The 14,007-nt window shown below is 45.7% G+C and overlaps 1 protein-coding gene across 1 annotated transcript; it reads left to right on the forward strand.

Moving 5' to 3' along the window:
• Nucleotides 1-6,550: 6,550 nt before the first annotated feature.
• LOC139473441 (resuscitation-promoting factor RpfA-like) lies at nucleotides 6,551-10,082 on the forward strand. The gene is made up of 3 exons (XM_071256012.1): nucleotides 6,551-6,594; nucleotides 9,072-9,988; nucleotides 10,078-10,082. Exons 1-3 carry the CDS (start codon nucleotides 6,551-6,553, stop codon nucleotides 10,080-10,082), a joined length of 966 nt encoding a protein of 321 aa, XP_071112113.1.
• The last annotated feature ends 3,925 nt before the right edge of the window (nucleotides 10,083-14,007 follow it).

Below are 14,007 nucleotides of genomic sequence, written 5' to 3' on the forward strand. Positions count from 1 at the left end.
TCGCCCATGACCTTGTGGCATTCAGGTCAAGCCATTTGTTTGCAGAGACTGATGAAGCATAAGAAGAGAATGGATTTTGAACCGGTCATTTCAATTGTTCACGCATTTGGTCCAACTTTTTGCTGAAAAGTAATTGTTTGATGTTTTTCCTTGTCGGACAAGATTGAACTATAAAGCAGTTGTCACCATCAGACCCTGAATCTGATCATTATGTAGTGTATGTGTGTGGTAGGGGACGCGGGGAATCTTACAGGGGTGTAATTATTTTGTTAGAACTTGATCATAAACAGACTGAGTTAACATGACAATCACATTGTCAAGGACAGAAAAAAGCCTAACTATGGCCATTACTAATTCTATTTGACAAACAATAAAAAGGGTGGAGGACACATTTGAATAAGCACCGTTGGTGTCTTCTGTAATGCAGCTTAAATGAGCTGACTTTGTGTGTTACTTCGATGTCTATACGTTATGACGGGCTGTACCAGACAGGAGGCAGCTGGAAGCCGTAGTTCTACATACATATAGAAATGTAGACTGACATCTAGTCTCTGAACATATTGTACAGATAAAAACAGTTGTTGAATTATAGTCATAAAACATAATAAAAAGGAGCCCAGAGACTTTCTTCATTTTGTAATACCGCAGTAATCTAGACTTGCCTGGGCTGTATTGGATATATTTGTTTCAGGGTCTGTATGACAGATAAGTGAAGATGTGAAGGCCCGTATTCCCTTACCCAGGACTAGACCATAGCAAAGCCATTGCAACAATTATACACCATCGCGTCCCTCCCTCGATTATTTGTTACTTTAAAAACCAGCATCAATATGTGTACTAGCTCTCTTTCCCTGTATATGTAGGTCTATGTGCATACTAGTCTCCGTAAACTTTGCTTCCATTACCTTGTAGATAGACATTGTACTCTCCCCATGTTTTATTACGTATGTGTAAACACACTTGACATTACCATTGAAAGATGAGTAAAACGAAAGGCAGTCTTGATTTTGAAAGCATAAACATTCTTCTCAAAGCCATATAAAATTAACAGTTGTTCATGCGTTCTAACGGTGCCCCTAGATGCACCAGGTGACTCCAGCGCATCTGATGTGGGGCGTCACTTGTCAACTCGACCGACGCATTCCTGCACCTATACAGGTCACATCCAGCCCATGCCGTCACGTGAGATATGTGACGAGACATCTCGCCCTGGATTAACACTTCCATCTCAAACTAATTTACACACAAACTCGTAAATGTCTCAGTTGTACCAGCTGACAGCCTTAAGCCTGATACGAAGAACCTTGTTTCGAGCGTCTGATGATAAATGCATTAAGACAAACCATGTATATTCGCTGGCACTTGAAGGTCACAAGTGTTATATAATTAAAGTTCACCATTGCGGATGGGACTGCAAGTTGGATAGGTGAACGTTTTTTCGTTAGTAACATCTTTGAAAGAAAAACTCCAAAATAAATCCATAACAATAATAGATATTGATTACTTATCATTGGTAGCGGGGCCTCCGAAACATATATCGTACCAGATAGATCGGTCAAGTGTGGTTAGAATTGCGTCAGTATTCAGATATACATACTTGATAGGCGTGTCCATGCTTTAACAACTAACCAAGTTTTCATCTTGATCATATGTTACTAACACTATATTCAGCCATATATGATAACGACAACAGGAAAGCCAAGATACCTCCTGAGGGGTACAAGAACGGGTCCAGTGTCTGAAGTGATTATGATTGTCCATTAACCCAGACATTATCCTCTGTACAAAATGAATGATTCTATCCTCCATTAAGTCTTTAAACCACGGGCTCTTATAATTTCCCAACGTGTCATTAAACTCAACAGTGCACGAGCCTTTTTTACACCAATATCAATGACAATCTCTTTTGACAACAAAAAAACCCATTCCCGACACGTGCCGTGGTCTATGTGGTCAGGGTATTGGTCAAGTCTAAGACAATGTCAAGCTAGCTGACCCGTGCTTGACCAACAACTACAAAAAAATCAAATTACCTTTGAACCATTTTGAGGAGATGTGAAAACATAAACGTTGAGCTTTAATTATTTCGTTCGGGTGGCTTTCAATATCTTCCGCTTGTTTGAAGTTACGGGCTCCATCTGCTTATTCCCTGGCCCTCCCACCCATTGTTTCCCCCGCGTACAATCAACCAAAGCAGCTAGTTTCTTTAAACTTTTGACCCACAATTCTTGTAAAATTTTGAAATAAACTTTTCGTGTCTGTCAGCTGTTCAAATATTGGCGGTGGAGTCATTTTCCAGTGAACAGGTCCTTTTCCTGTCTACAATGGATCCTTCGATTGTCAGCCTTGGACATGACATGACATGCTTTCAGGAGCGGTTATTTTCACACCGAAGGCTGCCAAATGGAGACGAGATATAAGACGAGAGAATTGTTTGTATCATCTAGATATGTGATTAGGAGTGCACACAGCATGGGTGTGGGGTATATTATGTGATGAACCAGAGAGTACCAGTTGTGAAGACATATTTCATATACATTTGTTTATGCAGGTACTGGATTATTTCTAACCTTGCTGCTAATGTGAAATCAACATGATTGTTTGAACAATTTGCCCGGCTCTAGTCCTAAGAAGAGTAAGGCACAAGACAATATATCTGCACTAATCGATGGTTGCATGTGAAGGGTAGTAGAACACGGTGCACAACTGTGGTACATGATCTGGAGCTGGTTCTAGAGGTGGGTCAACTACACTTTCATTCTTTATCTGGAGAACTTTATTAGACAAACACACGCACCAGACACAGTTTCCATAATATACTTTGAAAGAGTTAAGGATGTGTATGGTTTAAAACTAATTGCGATATATCTTCACCTTGAACATAATTTTCGCACATAACGCAGTTTCAGGATGACATATGGCTAAATTAGTTAGTACAAGTTGGAATAGTAAATCTAAAAGAAAATATCCAAGTTGATCTTGTCGTAATTCATAAAAAAAAGTATATGAGCATATTATCTAAAGTTACTCTCAACACGAAATTTATTGGGTAGACTGGTAGTGAATGTTCTGACCAAAAACTGATATGATATCCCTTATCAGCCACATTAATCTGCACTTGCCCTTAGTAACACCATGTTGACAGATGCATCCTGGGATTGTTTGTCTGCACAACCCACACAAGGTGTAATGTAAACAAACATATAAACGAGACTTTATCCATCCACTTTACAGTCACGTTCACGTGATTGGTCCGAGGGATAGCCGATGTCCAGGGTTACCCGGCGATGGAGAAATCTGCAGGACGGATCGGGTCAGCTGACCACTCTAGGGTCAATCTTTGTTCATATGACACATGCCATAATAATAAAAATGAGTGGTAAAATATACGATATTTTTGTTTGTTCTAAAAGTTGATGCATACGTCTCATCAGTAGCACTCTCAAGTGTACACGTTTGTAATATTTATCAAAAAGTGTCATTGTTGAAGGTACATAATCTCTTTCCTTTTGAAACCTATGACAGACAGTGGTCAGTGGAAATGGTAAAAAATGGACCAGGGATTAGAAAAACACGCACTCACTTGAAAACAGTATGTTGTTATATTCCGACTTAAGTCGTGGATGCGTAAATTCACTTGACATAGCCTCATCCAAATAAGGTTTATACGGTTGTGAAACTGCATAACTACCACCAGATGATATATATGGAGAACAGAGAACATATTCCGATATATTCTCCCTGGATGATATAATGATACAATGACAACGATTGTCATTGATAAAAATGGATCCTACCAAAGTTGCGGATTTTCTTATTATCCAATCAATCATCAGTGTGTTTAATATGTACTATATACTATCTATAAAAATGTTTTGATATTGTTTACACGAGAATACACAACAGTTACTGGTATTCTAGTTAGTATTCGCAGTGGCAATGCGTATGTCACCACACTACAGACAGTAGCCAAGTCTATACATTCCAGCAGTCCAAGGTCAAGGTGACCCAAAGAAGACTTCGGCAGAGCACTGGCATGATCAGTGATATGGTTGGAACAGACTCGGGCAGAGGTCACTGATATTGATTGCTTACAGCTTATCACCTAGCCGGTGTTTATTGCAAGATATCCCATCTTATGAGGTCAAGATGACCTAGCTCTTTGCTGTACGCGGTGGTGAAAGTGTGTGAAGCCATAGATAACGAATGTTGACACTATTTATTACCATCCCAGATAAACATGGGCGCCTTTGTTGTCGTTACTCATTGCGTCAGTAGACACCAGCTGTTTTCCCGCCACATGCCAGGGTTATATGTACTACTTGCCTATAAATGTTGTTAATTTCAAAGTCTGTCAGGTAGTGTTATGTACTTATTACGTCGGCTAATAATACATTGCATTGTGGTTATTTAGCGTGACAATGTGGATAGATACACTGAGTATAATGAGTATAATTTAGTTATGCGCCGCAGTCATAGATATGCACTTTCAGGAGCTAAGCTATCGAGCCTGGGCCAAACAAACCAGTGGTTGAAAGCAACGATCGACACCACCAAGAAACGATGACACACAATCTGCAATGTCACACCTACTAACCACCCGATCCATAAACGTCTGCTCTACGACAAGCATGGGGCACTGGCCCGGAATACCCATGGTCAGATTGAATAGGCCAGCCCCATCTCTATGATCGTTTGACGCAGAGTAATTGTGTCTTTGTATGTCCAGTAGTCAGTGGGTACCCGACGGTTTGTCAAATGGTCTCTCGTTGTGCGTTACCAGCCTCTGTCAAAGTCACAATACATTTACAGTCTCGTCGTTACATATTGAACCGTTACCATCCTCTTCCTACGGGTGGATCCGGTGTCATCTTGACGGGACAGATGTAGACGCTCCAGTAGCCGTAAATCTATGTTAGTCTCGCTGTCACGTCTGTCTTCTTGGCCTGACCACCGTGAAACTACGATGTCCTGTGATACATGGCCAGCAGTGAGTGGTGCCTGGCCTATCTGCATACGTTCTGTACACTACAGCTAATTACTTCCGTAGGTTTCCTTGTCCTTGTTTCCTGATGAACCAACGAACGTCACGCACATTGACGTCACGTGAAATCCCACTCAGTCCTCAATGTTACTGATGATAGTTAGTACAGACAATGAGTATTGTTTTACGCCGCTTTTAGCAATATTCCAGCGACATCACGGCGGGGGACACCAGACATTGGCCTCACACATTGTACTCATATGGGGAATCGAACCCGGTTTCTCGGCATGACGAGCGAACGCTTTAACCACGAGGCTACCCCACTGCCCCGATAGTCAGTACAGAAACATACCGATATCATGTTAAAACGTTGCAAACATGTCAGATGCCATGAACAAATATCTGTGACAACACGGTCTTCAGGACGCACAGAACATGATCTGTGCACATGTGTATCCACCGACAACATGCTATGACTTATCATCACACAGAAAGTGTTGTTATTATCACCATATTTTGTATATGTTTTACGACAACAGACAGTATTAAATTAGTGAGTAGGAAACTGTGCCATAATTGGCTTCCTAATCCACTGCCCGAGACACAACGAATAGTGACATATGTGTGGAGTTACGTGTGTCCTCATCTGCACTGACGTATGACCAGAGACGATGAATGTTGTGGGGGCCATCAGCCGACTCCTCCTCATTAGATGTCTGATACCCCTGCCAGCCTCGACCCCGGTCCCCGTCATTGACAGCTTGTAGTGGTATGACTCCGGGTCATGGGGAGCTTACAGTCGGAGCATGGATTAAGGTAATACATTGATGCTGGTGGCAAGCGTCTTCATCATGTTAATTTTTCAACCTGACCCTGACCTTGATAAATACAAATCTCTTGAGGTTGCCATAGTCAGATTGGGTTACAAGTGATCAATGGAGAATAAACACGCACCTTACTTATTCGCAACTTATTATTACACCCGTCGCTATTTCGGGCTGCAACAGATCATAGTGTATTGGTTGATATGCGATTAGACTCATTTAAACAGACATGGAAAGCAAGCTAAAATTAATGAATTAAAGACATGATCTCGAGTCTCCAGTATACTGATTGGATTGTCACGGCCTCCGATGGCAACCGAATCAAAACAGCTTCCCATTCTGTCCACACTGTTAACTTTATATACTTATTTAATCAACAATGTCACTGCGTATGTAATTTGGATGTAGGTATGATCGTATGTAATTTGGATGTAGGTATGATCGTATGTAATTTAAAAGCTGTCTCTACATGTACATGGAAACATCAAATCATGTCTGGAACGATAACGCTTTTGATTAAAAGCAAATCCATCTGCTTTTATCCCGGCTTTGTTGTTAGCAACAACAAAGGACCATGAACTTGGACTTTATCAACGTTAATGGCTATTCACATGAGACACAACACAAATATATTAGCGAGTCCTGTCAAACGTGCCTCTACTGATAGTGTTAGTTGGCGGGACACTGTGGCGTGGCACGGAGAGGTTAGGAGTCTTATCCACGGGTACACAAAACTTACATAATGACGCTGGTGGCAGGTGGGGGATGGTGGTTATCGGGGAGAAGGTGAGATAGGGCACGTGGACGCTTTACAGGTGACATAATGGACAGGCAAGTGGACATTCGTCACCACTCGCCCCTTACCGTAACCTGCATTCGGCTTGTCCCGGAATAACACGAGTTGGTGACGAATGGCACGTGTAATGAGACGGGGTTAAGGATCCGTCGGAGGGGTATAGGGAGAGAGGGTGTGGGGCGTGGGGGGTAGAGGTTGGGTAAACGGGAAAGGCTGTAGTCTATAGGGAAGGGTGGACAGAGACTATTGTTTCCCAACTTCGGGCATGTAAGCGTACCATATGTTCAGGGCTGGGTCGAGTCCAAATTTACTACCCGGGTACCCTCCACCCTATTACCCGACCCTACCCGGGTACCCGCTGTAGATATTTAGAGAAAGGCACAAACTGTCCGATTTGGAAAAGTTTGACCGTAGCCGTGGCAAAATGTATTTAGGTACTTGTGTAAAACAGTCTGGTCATGCATACGCTGAGGTTTACTGCATGGAGTTTTATCTTTATTCGAACATATAAAAGTTAGAAGGAATGGGTGCATTGTCAGAAAGAAATGGGAACATTAGTGGCTTGTAGTGTAACCATAGAGTTTTAGATAATTTTGTCATTAAACAATATATCACGTGACTAACCAAGGGTCCGGGTTGTCCTGTGGGTACCCGAGTCCTACTCAGGACCCACCCGACCCAAGTACCCGAGTTATCCGTCCCAGCCCTACATCTGTTCCATCTTTTCTAGGGTATGCCGGAAAAACGAAATCTAACTGCATTCCTTTTTAAATCCCTTCAAAGGACCCTTACAAACTACCCGCACACCCCATCTATCTGATGAACAGACACTGCGAGTCATGGGACTATATTGCCATATTTTCTTAAAAGAAACATGTACTCATTCCGTATATTAACGTTGCAAAATATGTCATCCTTCATTTTCCTTTTATGCTATTTCCCCATTATACCAACCGAAGTCCATCATGTCTGCATACTTCGGGTGCCTCATACATAAGCATGGTGACAGGCAACACACTTATGATTGTTCTATGTTAAAGCACACAGGATTCAGACAAGTCTTCAAACATACTGCGTGCAGCAGGGTATACCGTGGACTTCGTTCAAAGAACCATGACCCTTGACCTTGACCTCTGCACCTTCATATGATTCTGATTACCTTCCCGACTGAAGTATGTTTATTCCTTGGCCGTACAAATAAACCTAACTTAACATGAGTGTAAACATGTCTGGCGCATTTTTACGACCCAAGCTACATCTCTGAATTCTCTTACCAGCACCACGTTATATTCTCTACACAACACGATTTATACGAGTTCTTCTTACAAAGCTTCTTTAAAAATTGTAGGGTAGGGTATAACCAATACAGTCCTGGAAGTCCTGGAAGAAGGAGAGAGTACCCCAACATAAGCTGTTTTCTGTCATGCGACGGCTCTTGCGGTTTGAATTGTTTCTATACAGAGTTTAGTTAACAGTTTTGTGGGATGCAACAAATCTAATTAGTATCAAAGCTGAATTAAGTCAGCTTGTATTCACCTATGTCAATGGAACAATATAGTACTATTTGGACGAGACAGACGCTCATGGGAGACCGGTGTTAGTCCACAATGTTCAGTGTATCTCGTCTCCCAACTGTCTCAGTCCACCACGTTCAGGACATCTTGTCTTTAACTTGATCTCAGTTCACCGTGTCCAGCTGATTCTCTCCTCCAGCTTGATCTCAGTCCACCGTGTATAGCTCATTCTGTCTGTCAGCTTGATCTTAGTCCACCGTGTATAGCTCATTCTGTCTGTCAGCTTGATCTTAGTACACCATGTATAGCTTATTATGTCTCCCAGCTTGATCTCAATCCACCGTGTCCAGCTGATTCTGTTTCTGCTTGATCTCAATCCACCATGTTCAGATCATTCTGTTCCCCAGCTTCATCTCAATCCACCGTGTCCAGCTAATTCTGTCACCCAGCTTGATCTCAATCCACTGTGTCCAGCTCATTCTGTCTCCCAGCTTGATCTCAGTCCACCGTGTATAGCTCATTCTGTCTGTCAGCTTGATCTTAGTACACCGTGTATAGCTCATTCTGTCTGTCAGCTTGATCTCAGTCCACCGTGTCCAGCTGATTCTGTTTCCCAGCTTGATCTCAATCCACCGTGTCCAGCTGATTCTGTCCTCCAGCTTGATCTCAGTCCACCGTGTATAGCTCATTCTGTCTGTCAGCTTGATCTTAGTACACCGTGTATAGCTCATTCTGTCTGTCAGCTTGATCTCAGTCCACCGTGTCCAGCTGATTCTGTTTCCCAGCTTGATCTCAATCCACCGTGTCCAGCTGATTCTGTCCTCCAGCTTGATCTCAGTCCACCGTGTATAGCTCATTCTGTCTGTCAGCTTGATCTTAGTACACCGTGTATAGCTCATTCTGTCTGTCAGCTTGATCTCAGTCCACCGTGTCCAGCTGATTCTGTTTCCCAGCTTGATCTCAATCCACCGTGTCCAGCTGATTCTGTCCTCCAGCTTGATCTCAATCCACCGTGTCCAGCTGATTCTGTTCTCCAGCTTGATCTCGATCCACCGTGTCCAGCTGATTCTGTCTCCGCTTGATCTCAGTCCACCGTGTCCAGCTGATTCTGTCTCCCAGCTTGATCTCAATCCACCGTGTCCAGCTGATTCTGTCCTCCAGCTTGACCTCAGTCCACCGTGTCCAGCTGATTCTGTTCTCCAGCTTGATCTCGATCCACCGTGTGCAGCTGATTCTGTCACCCAGCTTGATCTCAGTCCACCGTGTTCAGCTGATTCTGTCCTCCAGCTTGATCTCAGTCCACCGTGTCCAGCTGATTCTCTCTCCCAGCTTCATCTCAATCCACTGTGTCCAGCTGATTCTGTCTCCCAGCTTGATCTCAATCCACCGTGTCCAGCTGATTCTGTCTCCCAGCTTGATCTAAGTCCACCGTGTCCAGCTGATTCTGTCTCCCAGCTTGATCTCAGTCCACCGTGTCCAGCTGATTCTGTTTCCCAGCTTGATCTCAGTCCACCGTGTCCAGCTGATTCTGTCCTCCAGCTTGATCTCAATACACCGTGTCCAGCTGATTCTGTCTCCCAGCTTGATCTCAATCCACCGTGTCCAGCTGATTCTGTCTCCAAGCTTGATCTCAATCCACCGTGTCCAGCTGATTCTGTCTCCCAGCTATATCTCAATCCACCGTGTCCAGCTGATTCTGTTTCCCAGCTTGATCTCAGTCCACCGTGTCCAGCTGATTCTGTTTCCCAGCTTGATCTCAATCCACTGTGTCCAGCTGATTCTGTCCTCCAGCTTGATCTCAGTTCACTGTGTCCAGCTGATTCTCTCTTCCAGCTTGATCTCAGTCCACCGTGTATAGCTCATTCTGTCTGTCAGCTTGATCTTAGTCCACCGTGTACAGCTCATTCTGTCTGTCAGCTTGATCTTAGTACACCATGTATAGCTCATTCTGTCTCCCAGCTTGATCTCATTCCACCGTGTCCAGCTGATTCTGTTTCTCAGCTTTATCTCAGTCCACCGTGTTCAGATCATTCTGTTCCCCAGCTTGATCTCAATCCACTGTGTCCAGCTCATTCTGTCTCCCAGCTTGATCTCAGTCCACTGTGTATAGCTCATTCTGTCTGTCAGCTTGATCTTGGTACACCGTGTATAGCTCATTCTGTCTGTCAGCTTGATCTCAGTCCACCATGTCCAGCTGATTCTGTTTCCCAGCTTGATCTCAGTCCACCGTGTCCAGCTGATTCTGTTCTCCAGCTTGATCTCGATCCACCGTGTCCAGCTGATTCTGTCTCCCAGCTTGATCTCAGTCCACCGTGACCAGCTGATTCTGTCTCCCAGCTTGATCTCAATCCACCGTGTCCAGCTGATTCTGTCCTCCAGCTTGACCTCAGTCCACCGTGTCCAGCTGATTCTGTTCTCCAGCTTGATCTCAATCCACCGTGTCCAGCTCATTCTGTCCTCCACCTTGATCTCAATCCACCGTGTCCAGCTGATTCTGTCTCCCAGCTTGATCTCAGTCCACCGTGTCCAGCTGATTCTGTTTCCCAGCTTGATCTCAGTCCACCGTGTCCAGCTGATTCTGTCCTCCAGCTTGATCTCAATCCACCGTGTCCAGCTGTTTCTGTCTCCCAGCTTGATCTCAGTCCACCGTGTCCAGCTGATTCTGTTTCCCAGCTTGATCTCAGTCCACCGTGTCCAGCTGATTCTGTCCTCCAGCTTGATCTCAATCCACCGTGTCCAGCTGATTCTGTCTCCCAGCTTGATCTCAATCCACCTTGTCCAGCTGATTCTGTCTCCAAGCTTGATTTAGGTCCACCATATTCAGCTCATTCCGGTGTCGTGAGCTGGGGTTAAACCCAGGAGTTCCGGTGTAGTGAGGGTAGGTGAAACCAACGAGTATCGGTATCGAGAGGTAGTGTGAAACCCAGTTGTACCGGTGTAGCGAGGTGGGATGAAACCCAGTTGTACCTGTGTAGCGAGGTGGGGCGTAACCTAGGAGTACTTGTGTAATGAGCTGGGGTGTAACCCAGGAGTACTGGTGTAGTGAGGTGGGGTGAAACCCAGGAGTACCGGTGTAGTGAGGTGGGGTGAAACCCAGGACAACCCAGAAACCAAGGAATACCGATGTAGTGAGGGTAGGTGAAACCCACGAGTATCGGTATCGAGAGGTGGGGTGAAACCCACGAGTACTGATGTTTTGAGGTGGGGTGTAATCCAGGAGTACAGGTGTAGTGAGGTGAGGTGAAACCCAGGACTACTGGTGTAGTAAGGTGGGATGAAACCCAGGAGTAACGGTGTAGTGAGGGTAGGTGAAACCCAGGAGTATCGAGGTAGTGAGGTGAGGTGAAACCCAGGAGTACCGGTGTAGTGAGGGTAGGTGAAACCGACGAGTATCGGTATCGAGAGGTGGGGTGAAACCAAGTTGTACCAGTTTAGCAAGGTGGGGCGTAACCCAGGAGTACTTGTGTAGTGAAGTGGAGTGAAACCCAGGAGTACTGATGTACTGAGGTGGGCTGAAACCCAGTTGTACCAGTTTGGCAAGGTGGGGTGTAACCCAGGAGTACTGGTGTAGTGAGGTGGGGTGAAACCCAGGAGTACCGGTGAAGTGAGGTGGGGTGAAACCCAGTTGTACCTGTGTAGCGAGGTGGGGTGAAACCCAGTTGTACCTGTGTAGTGAGGTGGGGTGAAACCCAGTTGTACCTGTGTAGTGAGGTGGGGTGAAACCCAGTTGTACCTGTGTAGTGAGGTGGGGTTAAACCCAGTTGTACCTGTGTAGTGAGGTGGGGTGAAACCCAGTTGTACCTGTGTAGTGAGGTGGGGTGAAACCCAGTTGTACCTGTGTAGTGAGGTGGGGTGAAACCCAGTTGTACCTGTGTAGTGAGGTGGGGTGAAACCCAGTTGTACCTGTGTAGTGAGGTGGGGTTAAACCCAGTTGTACCTGTGTAGTGAGGTGGGGTGAAACCCAGTTGTACCTGTGTAGTGAGGTGGGGTGAAACCCAGTTGTACCTGTGTAGTGAGGTGGGCTGAAACCCAGTTGTACCTGTGTAGTGAGGTGGGGTGAAACCCAGTTGTACCTGTGTATTGAGGTGGGGTGAAACCCAGGAGTATCAGTGTAGTGAGGTGGGGTGAAACCCACGAGTATCAGCGTAGCGAGGTGGGGTGAAACCCACGAGTATCAGTGTAGTGAGGAGGGGTTAAACCCACGAATATCAGTGTAGCGATGTGGGGTGAAACCCAGGAGTATCATTGTAGTGAGGAGGGGTTAAACCCACGAATATCAGTGTAGCGATGTGGGGTGAAACCCACGAGTATCATTGTAGTGAGGAGGGGTAAAACCCAGGAGTGCAGGTGTTTTCAGGTTGGGTGTAACCCAGGACTACTGATGTTTTGAGGTGGGGTGAAACCCACGAGTACTGATGTTTTGAGGTGGGGTGTAACCCACGAGTATCGGTATCGAGAGGTGGGGTGAAACCCAGGAGTATCAGTGTAGCGAGCTGGGGTGAAACCCAGGAGTATCAGTGTGGTGAGGTGTGGTAAAACCAAAGAGTATCAGGGTAGTGAGGTGGGGTAAAATCCAGGAGTATCAGTGTAGTGAGGTGAGGTGAAACCCAGGAGTATCAGTGTAGTGAGGTGGGCTGAAACCCAGGACAACTCAGAAACCCAGGAATACCGATGTAGTGAGGGGAGCTGAAACCCACAAGTATCGGTATCGAGAGGTGGGGTGAAACCCACGAGTACTGATGTTTTGAGGTGGGGTGTAACCCAGGATCACTGATGTTTTGAGGTGGGGTGAAACCCAGGAATACTGGTGAAGTGAGGTGAGGTGAAACCAAGGAGTACTGGTGTAGTAAGGTGAGGTGAAACCCAGGACAACTGATGTTTTGAGGTGGGGTGAAACCCACGAGTATCAGTGTAGTGAGGAGGGGTTAAACCCAGGAGTATCAGTTTAGCGAGGTGGGGTGAAACCCACGAGTATCAGTGTAGTGAGGAGGGGTAAAACCCAGGAGTATCAGTTTAGTGAGGTGGTGTAAAACCCCGGAGTAACAGTGTAGTGAGGTGGGCTGAAACCCAGGACAACCCAGAAACCCAGGAATACCGGTGTAGTGAGGGGAGGTGAAACCCACGAGTATCGGTATCGAGAGGTGGGGTGAAACCCACGAGTACTGATGTTTTGAGGTGGGGTGTAACCCAGGAGTACTGATGTTTTGAGGTGGGGTGTAACCAACGAGTATCATTGTAGTGAGGTCGGCTGAAACCCAGGAGTATCAGTGTAGCGAGTTTGGGTGAAACCCAGGAATATCAGTGTAGTGAGGTGGGGTGAAACCCACGAGTATCAGTGTAGTGAGGTGGGGTGTAACCCAGGAGTACCGATATCGAGAGGTTGGGTGAAACCCAGGAGTATCAGTGTAGTGAGGTGGGGTGAAACCCAAGAGTATTGGTGTAGTGAGGTGAGGTGAAACCCATGAGTATCGGCATCGAGAGGTTGGGTGAAACCCAGGAGTATCAGTGTAGTGAGGTGGGGTGTAACCCAGGAGTACAGGTGTAGTGAGGAGAGGTGAAACCCAGGAATACTGGTGTAGTAAGATGGGGTGGAACCCAGGACTACTGATGTACTGAGGTGGGGCAAAACCCTGGAATACCGGTGTAGTGAGGGTAGGTGAAACCCACGAGTGTCGGCATCGAGGGGTGGGGTGAAACACAGTTGTACCAGTTTAGCAAGGTGGGGCGTAACCCAAGAGTACTTGTGTAGTGAGGTGGGGTGAAACCCAGGTGTATCAGTGTAGTGAGGTGGGGTGTAACCCAGGAGTACTGGTGTAGTGAGGTGGGGTGAAACCCAGGAGTACCGGTGTAGTGAGGTGAGGTGAAACCCAGGAGTATCGGTATCGAGAG

The sequence above is a fragment of the Haliotis cracherodii genome, unplaced genomic scaffold (assembly GCF_022045235.1).
Source record: "Haliotis cracherodii isolate W230 unplaced genomic scaffold, xgHalCrac1.p SCAF_29, whole genome shotgun sequence".
NCBI classification, from domain to species: Eukaryota; Metazoa; Mollusca; class Gastropoda; order Lepetellida; family Haliotidae; genus Haliotis; species Haliotis cracherodii.

Bases quoted from the DNA above. Each gene is read 5' to 3' on its own strand.
- LOC139473441 (XM_071256012.1), top strand. From the start codon at position 6,551: ATGACGCTGGTGGCAGGTGGGGGATGGTGGTTATCGGGGAGAAG. The intron at 6,595-9,071 runs GTGAGATAGGGC...TCTGTTTCCCAG, and splicing joins TGGTGGTTATCGGGGAGAAG to CTTGATCTCAATCCACCGTG.